The sequence below is a fragment of the Drosophila albomicans genome, chromosome 3 (assembly GCF_009650485.2).
Source record: "Drosophila albomicans strain 15112-1751.03 chromosome 3, ASM965048v2, whole genome shotgun sequence".
Classification (NCBI taxonomy): Eukaryota; Metazoa; Arthropoda; class Insecta; order Diptera; family Drosophilidae; genus Drosophila; species Drosophila albomicans.
The window spans coordinates 42,787,634-42,802,371 of record NC_047629.2 but is presented as its reverse complement, the minus strand read 5'-3'; the positions used below and the strand labels follow the sequence as shown (position 1 = coordinate 42,802,371).

The 14,738-nt window shown below is 38.1% G+C and overlaps 1 protein-coding gene across 2 annotated transcripts in view; it reads right to left on the bottom strand.

The window, feature by feature from the left end:
• The window catches only part of LOC117568505 (breast cancer anti-estrogen resistance protein 1), a 42,104-nt gene that overhangs the window by 20,698 nt on the left and 6,668 nt on the right, over window positions 1-14,738 (bottom strand). The window contains exon 1 of one of the 2 annotated variants that reach the window (XM_034249200.2): window positions 3,841-4,511. The exons of the other annotated variant lie outside the window; for it this stretch is intronic. Within the exon in view, the coding sequence (XP_034105091.1) occupies window positions 3,841-3,960 (120 nt within the window). The 5' untranslated portion in view covers window positions 3,961-4,511. Of the gene's footprint in view, window positions 1-3,840; window positions 4,512-14,738 lie in introns of those variants that run through there. 2 annotated transcript variants of the gene reach the window in all.

The following is a 14,738-nucleotide window of genomic DNA, read 5'->3' as shown; positions in this document are numbered from 1 at the left end:
AATGCTAACAAAACCATCAAGTAGCAAAGTTCGCGTGCATGCAATTTGTTATTGTTGTTGTTGTTGTTGCCATGTTTACATGCAGAAAGTGTGTAAAATGCCAAAAGGGGCCAAGCTATGTCTGCTTGGATTGTTTATCACAGTCCTCTTATCAGCAGGCGCATTTGTCTTCGCGCGAAAGTGCAGCATAAGCAAAAGGCCAACAGAGAGAGAGAGAGAGAGACAACAGAGAAGAGTTAACAGGTGTCTTACTCACTGGCCATGTTTACTTGTTATCGCCCAAGTGCATAATTTCCCATAGAGCTCCTCGTAAGCCAACATTTTATTGACATGTTTACTGAGCACTCATTGCAAAAAAGTACAAAAAAAAAGAAATATTGACGCACAAAAATAAAAATTGAAACCTTAATTACTGTAGCGAAAAAGTCTTAATTGCGTACGAAAAGCACCTGACTTTGCTGCCGCTTAGATAACAGAAAACAAACTGTAGGTACTCATTGTTCAGCGGTGCAAATAGCAACTAGATAAAAATATAAAAATGCCTTTTGCTATAAAAAAAACAAGTGAAGCCAAAAGCTAAGCGAAAGTCTTGCCGCAACTTTCACAAAAAACACACACGTTAGGCCGGAAAAGTCAGATGACTTAACCGATTACGACACAGAATCTTAACTCAAGCGCTGCAAATATTAAATTTCACAAGTCTGACACAAGTTCAACAATTAAAACAAGTAAGAAAGCTACAATCAGGTGTGCTCGACTGTGAGATACCCGCTAATCGTTTTCAGTAAAGGCAAAACAGTGCGGTATTATTCTGAAAATATACCGAATGAATATTCTGAAAAAATACTATGACATGCCGAAAGATATATTATTATAACATTTAAAATATGCTGTTGAGTATTAAAGACAGACTATTTGGTAAAATATACCATTGATTTCAAAATACATTAGATTGTAAACCAAAACACATACCAGTTGGTATATTTATATACTATTACATTCAAATACAAATATATCGTAGAGTTAAAATATATACTTTTCGGTATATTTATATACTATTTAAAATACTATATAATAATACTATTTGGTATAATTATATACTATTACATTCAAAATATACCGTAGGGCTTATAATAAATCATTTTCGGTATATTTTTATACTATTTGAAATATACCATATATATTATTTGGTATATTTATATACTGTAACTTTTAAAATATACCATAGACTTCAAAATATACCTGATTGCAAACCAAAACACATACTATTTGGTATATTTATTTACTATTACATTCAAAATATACCATAGACATAACCCTATAAGCCATATTGTCAATCAAATTGGCTGCAGAAACCGTTTTTTCTAGTCACAAACTTATAATACCCTCTGCCCTTTGTCCAACGAGTAAAATAACACTTAAGTTTGCAACCATTAAAAATAGTTGCATTACCCAAAGCGCTTTTGAAACTATTTCAATTTAACATATGAACTCGTTGCCGTAAATCAAGCCAGTCCAACCAAATTGTTTTTCAACATCAACAAGACGTCAACGACAGAGCGCAGAAGGATAAATAATATTGATAACATGTCATATATATTCATCAATTGATCAATATGCTTGCGGCTGACGATGTTGCTTTCAACGCCACAGCGTTCAATCAATATCAATTGTGGCAAAGGCAAAGACGAAGGCAAAGTTTCTGTTAATTTTCCAAATTGAAAATGCTGTCGCCGCTCGCGCACATTAATTCTAATCAATTTTCCCGGCACTTGGCACTAAAAAATAAGTGCCCAATCACCAAAACCAAAGAAGAAGTAGTTGGAGAAGAAGTCGAGACGTCGCATCGTCCCTTTGGCCATGGGGCGCCACTTAATCAAGAGCGTTGTTCCCAGGGGACGGATAAAGGTCTCGATATCAGCAGACAGGACTTTCACTCTCTGTCAGAGAGCGAAGAGAAGAACGAGAGAGACCTCCTCAGACATTGCTCGTAATTAATATTAAAGACTGATTTTTTTGGGGATAGAATCTAGCTACTTGGGTTTTCGTTTACAATTTATGGCTCGGGATACGCTCAATTAAGTGCGATTAGATTTTGAGTAGCTGAGCAAAGCGGCATTGATAAGGCCAGCCATGGACTTGTCGCTTATCTTTTTTGGCCAGGTCACGCCTAAGCATGTTAGCCGATAAGATGTTTGCCAAGGCAGCAAGATAAAAGTTGAAGACTAAACTGTGCATGCGATTACGTATCGAAAGTGTTCTCTCAGGCTGTGTGTGTGGCAGGATTTATGGCCTTGAGAGCGTTTGTGGCTTATTTATAGGTTCTCACTTGCCGCCTGCCGCCTGTACAATTGCCTTTCAATCAATTGAAATTAGCTGGAAATCAACAGAGCCAAGCAGAACAACTATTAATAACAGATTTTATTTGCTTGGCCACAACCATTAATTGCACTGCGGACGCCACAAAGATGGACAGCTGGCACTCAAGGCGCACGTCCCCAGAGCCACAATTAATTGCCAACAGTCAGCGGCATGCTAATAGACCCTTTTGGCCCAGTCAAAGAGTCGAAGACGAAGACGAAGCCGAAGCGAACGGAAAGCCATCTTCAATGTTTTCCGCTGTTTGCATTTTGAAATCTAAGCTGACTTCCCTGCAATCTTCTCAGTCTACTGCAATCTACGTGAGTCTGTCGTCTACAGAGACTAGAGTCTAGAGTCTTCAGTCTGCAGTCTTCAGTCTGCACTCGCCAATCTCTTGGCCATGGCTAACCGGCTTCGGCTTCAACTTCAGCTAGGAGCGTCAATTACTTTTCGCTTTTTGCGCATTTGGAGCACATTTATTTTAATCTCACCTGTGGCCAGTCTGCACTGCTGATGGATGCAGCTGCAACACACACACACACATCGATTGCCATTGCCCCAAAGGCTGCAAACTCTTTGTGTGTGCCATCGGATACCTTTAATTATGGCGTACTTAGTGTCAGCGGCTGTTAGATCAAAAAACAAGTTCATGTCATGTTCATACACCCCTTGTAATTATTTGTTGTTTATTTAATTTGCAACAATATAACATCAACAATTTTTCTTTTCTATTTGTTCTTCTACTTTTCGCAGTCAACTTGTGCAAATAATATCAAAGTCAATAAAAAACATGTTCAAGGTTAGAACTGCAACTAAAATGCGAATAATTAAACTCATTCATTGTTATCTAAACTTCACTTCAAAACTTGTTCTATAACTTCGCATTCCTCATCGATGTTATCAACAACTTCTGACTATCTAATCGCTGCTCAAATAGTTTTCGATAGCTGGGGAATCACAAGCAGCTGTCTTGATGAACTCATTGTTTTCGAGGTGTTAAATGCGAATAGTATATGATTGTGTGGAAAACCTCCGCTCCGAGAGACGAGACGAGAGCTGTCAACAGAGTCTGAAAAAGTTTCAAAGTTATCGCACCTGGGCAGTAAATATAACTGGCACATCAAACGGTCAAATGTACGCTTGAGGTGATAACGAATGCAAAAATTGCGGAAACTTTACAGCCAAGTGGCAAGTGGCAAGTGGCAGCTGCCTCATTGGTAGCACAATTCGAGTGTTTTGCGATAGCTGTGAGAAATCCGTTAGCATTTCCTGAGCAGACTGCTCGTTTAACACGCCTGTCACAACACAACAAGCAACTATGTATGTACATAGATGCAGCCCAAATCCGAGAATCCTCGCCAAGACGCTATTCGTAATGAGTTGTCAATGGCTTAATCGGCTCGTCTGCATCTCTCTCATGGCAGTTGATATGTCGGTAGATATAAAGTCAGATAGTTTATGAGCTGATTGGCTACTAACCGATTTAATGTGAATTCGCCTTGAGACGGAGACGGGAACATCGTAGTCCAAGTCTGCGTTTGTTGCATTCGAGCTGCAACAGGAGCCGGAGACTGAGATGGCGCTTTGTTTGTCCAGCATCTTGAAATTATGGAGGATGGATTAACTGATGATTATTAATCCCTCGACGTTGCGTTTGGGAGCTGAGCTTAGCACATGATCGAGATACTCAAATATATTTAATCCAGGACAATATAGATAAAGTATCTCGACTCTTTTTTCATTAACTTTTTCGAGGTTTTACTTGTTTTTTTGTTTTGACGTTGCTTGTTTGGGTTTTTTTTGCGGAATCAGCTTATAAAATTCAAGTTTAGACCGCGAGCCACAGAAATTCGCCAAACGCAAAAAATAACCGCAGCAAAAACAACAAAGCAATTCGTATAGCTTTAACAAAAGATGCCCGAACCACAATCGCACACCAATAACAATAACAACAGCAACGTTTTCATATGGCAAACATTAGCGCTGACTTCAAGCGATTTTTATCGCAAGCTTCTTATCGTACAAAAGCGCACGGCGCGATTCAATAGCGTTTCTAATCGCGTGAATAAACTCACTAGAAAACAACGTGAAACGAAACTCAAAACGTGCGTGCCGAAACTGAAAACGCGTTCCGCACCGCAGCAAGTCACACAAGATACTAAACTCTGTTGGGTTGCTGTAGCTCGGTGGACGTTCGTGTGCTAGCGAGCAGCCGGTCTGCCGCAGCAACTTTGTTGTTGTTAGACAACGACAGCCCTGTTGTTTTCATTTTGTGTGCATGTGTTTACGCACACACTCTCTTGCGCTCTCTCACCGGCACGACTTCGGCCAGCAGTCGTCGGCTCGTCTCCGCAAGCCGATTGCTCACGATGTTCGTGCTACTACTATTTGCAAATGGTGTTGAAAAAGTAGCAGAAACTTCATACTACTTTTTTTGTTTGGAGAGTGGTGAGTGTTCGCTTTGCAAATGGGAGCAAATTAGTAGAATTTCGGTAATTGTAGTAGAAAAGTATTTGAATTTGTAAGCCACCTCAATTCATGTGTAACTCCATACCGTTGATCATCATTGATGTGGATGACTTTCGTTCAATGCCCTCCGCTCATAATTCGTTGACTATTTATGCTAGATACTATATCACACAAATATATATTTGGTTACATGAGATGCGAGCCCATTAAATTTCACTCAGTTATCTCTGTCGTGTGTAAAAGAATATCCAACACATATTTGTACGCAAAAGTATCGAATGCAGACAAAGCATTCGATTAGCCAAAAGATGAAACAAGAAAGCTCCGATTACTAAAGGGATAGACTGAGAAGGGAGTGAAGTACCATACAGAGCATAACATACAGTGGCAACTGCAGCTGTCCAAACACATGCAAGAAGAACAATTCAATTCAATTGAATTGAAACTCGTGTGCCGCAACTCGTGCTGTTTTTATTTTTTGGGGGGGCGTGAAGTTTTTGTCGCCTTTGCCTTTGCCATGTGTGCGTGTGTGGAGAGACAACGACAATGGCCCCCAGGGACCTTCAGAAGGCATGTGACTTTCTTTTGGGCTCGCTCACGAAAAAGGGAATCCTCAAACCAGTCAATGCCGAAGGTCAGGCAACAACAACAACATCGAGAACAACCCGTTCCATGACTGCTGCCAGACAGGCAGCAAACAAAACAAAAGAGGAAGTTGTTATGTTCGTAGCCCATTGAGAACCAGAATCGGAATCAGAATCAGAATCCGAATCACAGACTGAGACTGAGGAGCGGTCGCAGCTGCATCTTATGGCATGTATAGCGTTGGAAGTGACATTTGACATGATTTGCATGCCACCAAGTGCCACGCCCACGTCACTCACAACTGACAGGGCCAACTCAACAGTGTGCTGAAAAGAGAGAGAAAGAGTTGAAGTAGTCTCAACTCAACCCGCAGTTCACTGTTTGTTGCTGCTGAGTTTTATTGTCACTTTCAGTTTGGATTTGGATTTTGATTTAATTTTATTTGATTGGAGAAACAAACACAAAAGACAAAGGCACAATAACGCAGTTCGAGCTCTCAATCAATTAGTTTTATTAGTCAGCTATTTCGAGTTCTTATCGCAGTCGTAAAAACTCGAAATATTTTTTTGAGATACATTTCCGTTGCGTGGGCGGACTCAACTCAACTGCTTCGAAATTCAAATTGTCTTTGGTTTCATATTTTGCATTCCAATTGGTCTAGCATAAATGGTCCTCTATAGCCATCTCTTTCTAGTGTGGTATGTGCATCCTGCTGCCTTATGGCTATTATGTTGAACAAACAATAACAGCGTGTCCTTTGTCGCAGTCACGCTTGGACATCAATCTATCTTTAGGGCTGTTTTCCATTTCCATTCCCCTTCCTTTTTCCATGCCATTTGTTTTCATTTCGTGCAGCATTTTCCATTTAACGACACTAACAATTAAACGCCCGCATTCCATAGAATTATGTAGAAAATATAAAACCAGAAGGGTCAGTCATAGATACCACAGGGTTGGAGGAAACTGACCACAAAACTTAGCTGAAAACTCAAACTCAACCTCTAATTGCCTACTCTAGTAAAAACTGCCTCGCTAACAAGTTAAAGCTGTATTTCTTTTATGGTATCTCCCACCTTACTATGCAGATAGATAGATGTCTTTATGTTTTTGCCACACTTTCGGGCATAGCAGATATGCAAATTGCTCTCAACAATGTTGTTGTTGTTGTTTGCAATTTGGAAGCTGAATACATAATTTTGTGTAATATGTAAATTGCGACCACGCATTATAAATACATGCGTGACTTACTCTAGGTGATACATATATTTCTATGTATATAGTATATGTTATAAATATGTGAAAACATCGCGCCACCTTTTGTGGTTGCGCCCCCAACAATTTTGTGGGCGTTGCACAGAATTGTGGCACCTGTTTGTTAGTCACAAAATGCCTACAGATTGCTTAACAAACAATCTACTGAATTTATCGCAATCAGCATACATAGTATAAAGTATAGTCACCCTCGCCCCTCAGAGATCAGAGAACAATGTTGATTTTATTGCACATTGGTGTCAGCTTCGTCAACCTCCCTTGGGGTTGTTGTTGCTAACGATGTCTCTATTCAGCTGTAACTTAATTATCGATTCCAATGTCAGTCGATAATTGTGTCAGCTGTCGGTTACAGCCGAGTGTTTACTGTACCTAAGGAGTGCCCAGACTTATCAGTATATTCAGTATTGACCTGACCACAGCCAAGGCTTGTCTGCAGCTTGAAGTCGAAGTTGGAGTCGAAGTTGAAGTGGAAGTTGACTTTCATTAAGATGCACATCTTAATTGCGCCCACAGCTGTCGAAGAGACGATCCTTTTCAACTTTCCAACTAAATTGGGCACGTCGCACGTCTATTGTTTTACAGCGTCTCTCTTTCGGAAGATAATTGATGAATTTATGGCACAACATGAAGTACTAATACTACTACACATCACTTTTACTGATTGTGTGGCAGCTTATCACGCGCCAAGCTGATGAAGTGCAGCCAGTCGGTCTCTAATTGAACTCCCTTTTCTGCTTTGGGGTTAATAGATTCTTTGAATGCATTTCTTCTTTCTTGTTTCTTATTTTTTGGGGCTACTCGCTTCATTTCCAATCTGTGCTTATTGCGCCGACATTCGACACTCGGCGCTGAGATTGGCTCGTTTTTTCAATTTTAGCTCCACTTCTGGCCAGCACATGAAATGCCATTTCGATTTTACGTCTCTGATGAGGAGTATTGAACATTTGTTGTTGTTGCTGTTTGTGTTGTTCAGCCTGCCTTTTCGTTGATTTTGCATTGTTTTCGAAAGTGGCACGTTCTGACCATTTATGGCGCACGCATTGCCAACCACAGAAACCGAGAAACAGTGGCAATCAGCAAACAGCAAACAGAAGCGGAGTCTGGTCATCCACAAAACCCCAAAAGAGCTCTGACCAGATGTCTGGAGATATGGCAATTGCTTATTCACAAGGCATAGCATTCACTTTGATAAATCGACACATGGACAACATTAAAGTGCGAGGTCGTTTCAATGTAGGTAAAGTTTTGACTGCAGAGCAAAGTGAAAATAAGGCAGGTTGTGAAGTATGTGATAGAAAATTAATAGAACAGTTGAAGAAAATTACAGAGAGTTGTTTCGAAAAATATTGAATATATTCAACTTTAATAATTTCTTTAAAAAAAAAAAAAAAAACTTGCTAAGACCAAAAAAAAAAAAATCTTACTTCGAGATTGTTTGTGAATAAAATTTGACAAGTAAGGTTTATTTCTAAAATCAAGATAAAAAATCTACAAAATATCTAGCTCAGTCTTGAAATTGAATTTCAATCTTGTATCTTGAAACAAGATCAAGAATGGAAAAGTTTTGAAATTGAATCAAGTTTGCAAAATCTTAAATCAAGATCAAACTTTCTAGATGAATTCTAGATTGGATATACTTGATATAAGATTGATTATGCCTCAAAAGGGAATATGAAACAATCTCATAAATATCATATTCTCGTTTCAAGAATGCAAAAATCTTAAAATTTAAGCAAAAAGGTAAATTCTTAAATCAATTTTTCAATCTAGATTTTTTACTCTCTGTGTGCATAAACATCTAAAGATTCTGCCTGCCTAGAAACAAAACAAATTAGTACAGACAAGAGTGCTAAGATATCTTAAATATAGAAAATAATATCAGTTTTGAGATGCTCTAGTATCAGGAAAACCACAAAATTTGTTGTTATAATTTTAGACGAAAGAATTTATAACTTTTGCTCTGCCAAGATTGAATATTCATGTATTAAGAAACAAGAACACAACTCTCTAATTTAAGAGCTTTTCAATCTTTTGTTTAAATATCAAAATCATGTTTGAATTTTGAAATCTTATTTCAAATAGTTTTGAATATGAAATTCTTGTTTCATGAATTTTAACATCGAAAAGTTCTCAAATTTAAACTCAAGATTTTGATTTTTCTTTTTAAAATATTTTTGTTTTCTTTCTGTTATTTTCCTAAAAGAAATATTTAAATTTGATCTCTAAAAATGTTTTTGATGAAAAGTGCTTCTCAAAACATAATTTCTTAGGAATATTTTAGTAGAAAAAGGTTAATATTCATTTCTTTTAATAAAGGCGTGGTTGTGTCTTTTCATATGCTTTTGGGAATTATCCTGAAAGCCGTGTTTGTCCTTATCGCATCTTCATCTTACGAGTACATATCCCGAGATTTAAGTGCTATCACATCTTGCATCTGTAAATGTCTGCTTAACAGTCATCTCTCTCTGTTTTTCTTCTCTTCCTTCAGCTCTCGCTCACTCGTTGCTGCTTTAGGGCTGAAATCTCAATGGGTTAATTGCCCAGCCTCGGCAATTTGGAGGTATTATTAATGTTTGTCTGCTCCAAATGAAACGTCAAAGAGTGAACGACTTCATCAGCACAAAAGTCTCAGCAAAGCAGAACGAACAACTTAGCAACTTCGAAAAAGAAAAAAAAAAACAGAAAAAGTTGTGCGTTCCATTTTTCACAAATTGCTGAAGACGTCGGAGTTTTGTGATTTGCCTGGATGTTGTCTCTTCACACACACACACACACACACACTGTGGCAATATGTAAAAATAAGGCAGCAGCAGTCGGAAGAAGTCGAATGCATATGGGGATATAGAGATCGTTGTGTAAATATTATGGACCTAAGCAAATTGTTGGCAGCTGCGGCTTCTTTGACAATTTGCCGCCTCGCGCTCTAATCTTGACTGCGACTTCACTCCTAATCCGGAGAGAGAGATATTCTTGACGCGATCTGGTGGCCAAAGCCATAGCCATAGCCAAAGACGAAGCCAAAGCCACCCAGCGATAATAACAAACAATTTGTTTGTTTGTCCACACAGCCAGAAAACTGCTGCTGTCAGACACGATGAAGAGAGAGATAGAGAGAGAGAGAGGAACAAAAACAACAATCTGGGTACGGCTGCCTTTCTGACTCTTTTTGCCAGTGTTTGCATAATTCATGACTTTGCGGACTCCACATTTGCAGTTGCAGTTGCAGTTGCACCCACATGGCTGTCTGGTTGGGTTGGCAATCTCCTTCTCCGGTTGCTCAATAGTACAAGATCGCATGGCACAACCATTCATTACAAGCACATTGCAAATTGAGATACAAAACTGCCAGCCCACAATAACAACAACGACAACCAAAAGAACAACAACAGACTTTAAAACAAAAAGGCGAAAACAATGCTGGATTCATATGGCAGACTATATCGATATGGCCAGCATAACTTACGATTCCGAATACTCGCTGCGGGGGTGTTCCTCTTCCATACCATCCCATTTGAATCGCATCCCATTCTATGCGATGCCAAAGAATTGAATTTCAATTTGCTGACTTGCCATTTTCCATGTTTGCAGCAAAGACTTCTTCTTCTCGCTTCTTCTCGCTTCAAGTGCTTAAAGATGTCTACCGAAAGGGTAGTTTCATATTCAATATTCATATTCGCATTCATATTCACATTTGAGTTGACTCTGTGAGTGTGAGGAAGCACGACTCCATTTGAATGACGCTGCGTTGTTTATTGTGAGTGTTTCATTCACTTCCTCGCCTTGTTGTAGATACTTTTTTTTGTTTAGAGAATCTGCAGAGATCTGCAATTTGTGATACAACCATTTGTTGTCCCACTGTCAAATTTCATGGACAATTTCAGCTGTTCTATGAGCGATTCTCTACACTAGCCAACAAGATGGGATTTCTACTAAATTATCTGACAAATTGCATAGCAAATGACCATTATAACGCCATTAGTTGAACATTATGTTCAACACTCATTAACAACATTTAATGCAATCGAAGGCCTAGCAAAATATTCGGTAATTTGTATTATTATAAACATAAAGTTTAAACCGGCTTAAAACATAAAAAATAGCTTACTCACAAGTTAATAAAAAACACATTCAATACTGAACATAAAATTAAAATTTGTTAAATATTCACTTGAACTGAAGGTAAAACATTAACATAGAAATAAAATTGTTATACACTTGTACATAAAAATCAAGAAAGCATATTAAAAATAATCAAAAATAAAAGCCTTAGCTTACAGTACTAGCTTAGCTTACTAGCAAATAAATAAATAAATGAATAAAAAATAAACTATACATAAATTACTTAAGTCTAACGACATTCATAAATCTTAAAATATTTAGCAGATATCATTTTTAAAATAAAATAATCGACATTCATACGAAAAGATAATAAAAAAATCATAATTTTTTCAATTCGGATTTTGATCATTTTTATAACTTATTATTTATTTGGAGTAATTTTATACATTCCAAGAAATAAGTATTTTCGAGTTAGAAGATAAAAATCATAAATAATAACTTTAAACTTTTCATAGTCCTGCCAAGTTAATTTTTTCCCCTTCTTTCTAACTAAAATCAATTTATTCAGCATAAAAGACAGCTTTACATTAATGTTTATCATACCTAAACTGTATCTAACAAAATTCAGAAAGAATAATAAATAAATTAACTGATATTTCAGAAATACAAATAATATGATATAATGACAATGACAATATATATAATATATATAATAATGACAATATATATAATATTGACAAAATCTTAAATAATGTAAATAAATAAAAATCGTTAATAATAATTATACATTTTTTCCACTTCTCCCCAATTCACAGAATCAGTTAAATCAGCATAAAATGCCAGTTCATATTAATGTTTATTACACTCGGACTTTAGCTGACAAATTTCAGGCAGCATAATGAATAAATTAAGAGATATTTTCATGAAACCTGTGCTGCCTGAATAACATTTAATTATACCCGCTACCCATAGGGTAGAAGGGTATTATAACTTTGTGCCGGCAGGAAATGTATGTAACAGGTAGAAGGAGGCATCTCCGACCCTATAAAGTATATATATTCTTGATCAGCGTCAACAGCCGAGACGATATAGCCATGTCCGTCTGTCCGTCCGTCCGTCTGTCCGTCTGTCCGTATGAACACCTAGATCTCAGAGACTATAAGAGATAGAGCTATAATTTTTTTTTTCGACAGCATTTGTTATGTTTGCACGCAGATCAAGTTTGTTTCAAATTTTTGCCACGCCCACTTCCGCCCCTGCAAATCAAAAAAAATCGAATAACAAGCGTAATTTTAAAGCTAGAGTTACGAATTTTTTGGTATATACAGTAATAACTATAATAGTTATGATCCCTGAAGATTTGGTTGCGATCAGAAAAAAATTGTGGAAGCTATTTAAGAAATACTTTTGTATGGGCAAAAACGCCTACTTACTAGGGGTCTGAGTTGCTTTGGCTGACAATCTGGTATATTGTGCCGTCTATGGTATATTTTGAATGCGGTACTATATCGATATACCATATATACCATTTGGTATATTATTAGTATTTTTGCGGTATATTTGGTATATTTTGAGAATAATACAGCAAAATATATTGCTTTTATTTAAAATGGGTAGCGGGTATCTCACAGTCGAGCACACACGACTGTAGCTTTCTTACTTGTTTTTAATCTTCGCTCACTCACTAAACTAGTTAACAAAATTGCGAATGCTGCTCGCGGGCCACAAAATCAAGTACTATAATTAGCAGATCGTCCAAGTGAAACTATCTTGCAAACTGTTCACACTTGAATTATAATATTTTGAAGCCATCAATCATCCACACAGATTACAGTGCTTAAATCAGTTGTGCAGAGTGCAGTGCAGTGTCATTTATCAGCATCGCAGCATCTGTGACCAGAGACAGAATAAAAAATAAAAAACAAACTTTAGTGCAGAGTTGTTGCATGGCTGTGTTAACAACATGCTCGTATTCAATTTGCTTTGTTCCCAGGCATTTAGAACATCCTGTATGCTGGGGATCGAATCGAACATCGACATGGAATTGGAGAAGGAGTTGGGAATGGAGTTGGGGATGCAGTTGAAGTTTGAGTTTGAGTTTGAATCATGCGCAGCTAGCTTCAAGTGCAAGGCAAACAGCTGCCCATTCAACTTTTGCATACGAGTCTGCAGTAATTGCAACGCAGTTTGCAGTTTGCAGTTTGTGTGACAGGCGAACTTGTATCCATGAGATACACATTCGCGTGCAATGTGCGGTGATTGCAATTACGCGCCAAAAGTGTCGGCAACGCACACAATTGATAAAAATAAAAGCAACGAGAAATAAATTCAATTAAATAAAATATAAGAAAACGGCAGAAAAAAGGGAAGTGAGTTGTTGTTGTCAGTGGGCGATGTATCTATATCTCGATCTGTAGCTGTATCTGCTGGATATCTGCTGCATTGTTTTGTGGTTGTCACTTGAAGTGCTTGAGGTTGTTGCCAACACAGTTGCAACACTTTCCCAAGAATTCCGATTGCCTTTTGTGGGTGACGCAAGCGAGCCACAACTTGTAGCTACATTTGTATCTTGTATCTGTGCGAAGATGCAGCCCAGGGAGACACGAAAAACAACTTTCGATAGCAGCGCTGCCTTCACTCTATCTCTCTCTCTTTTGGTTTTTTTTTTGGGCCACACGACATTCGATACTCAAAGTTGCACTCAGTACTCAGAGCAAATGAAGTTGTCGCTTGTCGCGTAACAGTAGCTCAAGAATGTTTATTCATGCGGGCAAGTATCCACAGCGGTCTCCTGCAGCGTTTGCGTCTCAGCCTCACTTCGCATTACACTTCTTGCTCTTCAAGGTTCCCTTCAATTACGAGTACCAACGAAACAAAACTGAGTCGCCGTTTTGTAACCGAATCTTTTGTCTGGACTTGATTCTGGCAAACAACAACAACTCGCCACATGGCAGCGTGTGGTTAGTCATAAACTTCCATTGATGGAAGAGCGACAGTGTGACAGATCGACAGACAGACAGCAGACTGACCAGCAATCAGGCCATGAATGGATGAATAAGAATGAATGAAGTGCGAGTAAGTGAATGAATGTCCATTTCGGAACACATTGCAAGCGTATGCTGATTTCTGATCTTTCTGGACTGCTTTGTACTTTCCGCTGAAGTTGCAAGTACTGCATTTACATTTTCAGTTCTTAACCCAATTCCTCTACTTCTTCTAACAGCTCGCAAAACAAACAACAACCAGAATTTTATGATTATGCTTCGAGTGTTTACGGCGCATTCCCCGCAGTCATTTACTCAATTCGTTGCGACTCGAGTGTTTCTCAGAATGCGTTTCTTTCGGCTTTCTGCTTTCTGCCTGTTTGCCAACAAACACATAACTTGGCCAGCATCCAAACTCCATTTAAAATGGATGAGTTTCTGAGGTGTTGATTGCACCTCGTAAAACAATGGAAGTCAAGAAACGTTCGTGTCATTGTTGGAATTCAATCATCAAACTCATTATAACGGACAGAAGAAGAAGAAGCTGCTGAGTCAGTTGAAAGAATTCAGTACTGTACTTTGTACTTCTTTTTTGCAGAGCAGAACTCGCACATTGACCTATGGCTATGGTTTTTGCATTGGTAATTTCGAGTAGCCTAAAAAGTCGAATTTCGAAATTGCAGATTACAATACAATACACGTAACATTTGCATTGACGTCAAGCGGAAATTCTAGTGACGATAGCAAAGTGACTAAGGTAATGATTTCATGGCTCTCTCGCTCTCTATCTCTTATCAACAGCCATCATTGGAGTAGTCATCGTGTTAATATCTTTTATTACACAGACACATTGGTGCCGAAAAAAACTGGGAATTGAACTCAAGGTTGCCGATGGACGAGACGTCAACAAACGATTGCAGCAATATTCAACATCAACGCTGAAGTAAATAAATCAATCAACAGAATCTAGTTGGAATTTCTTTTCCCACACGTCATATGCTAGAGATA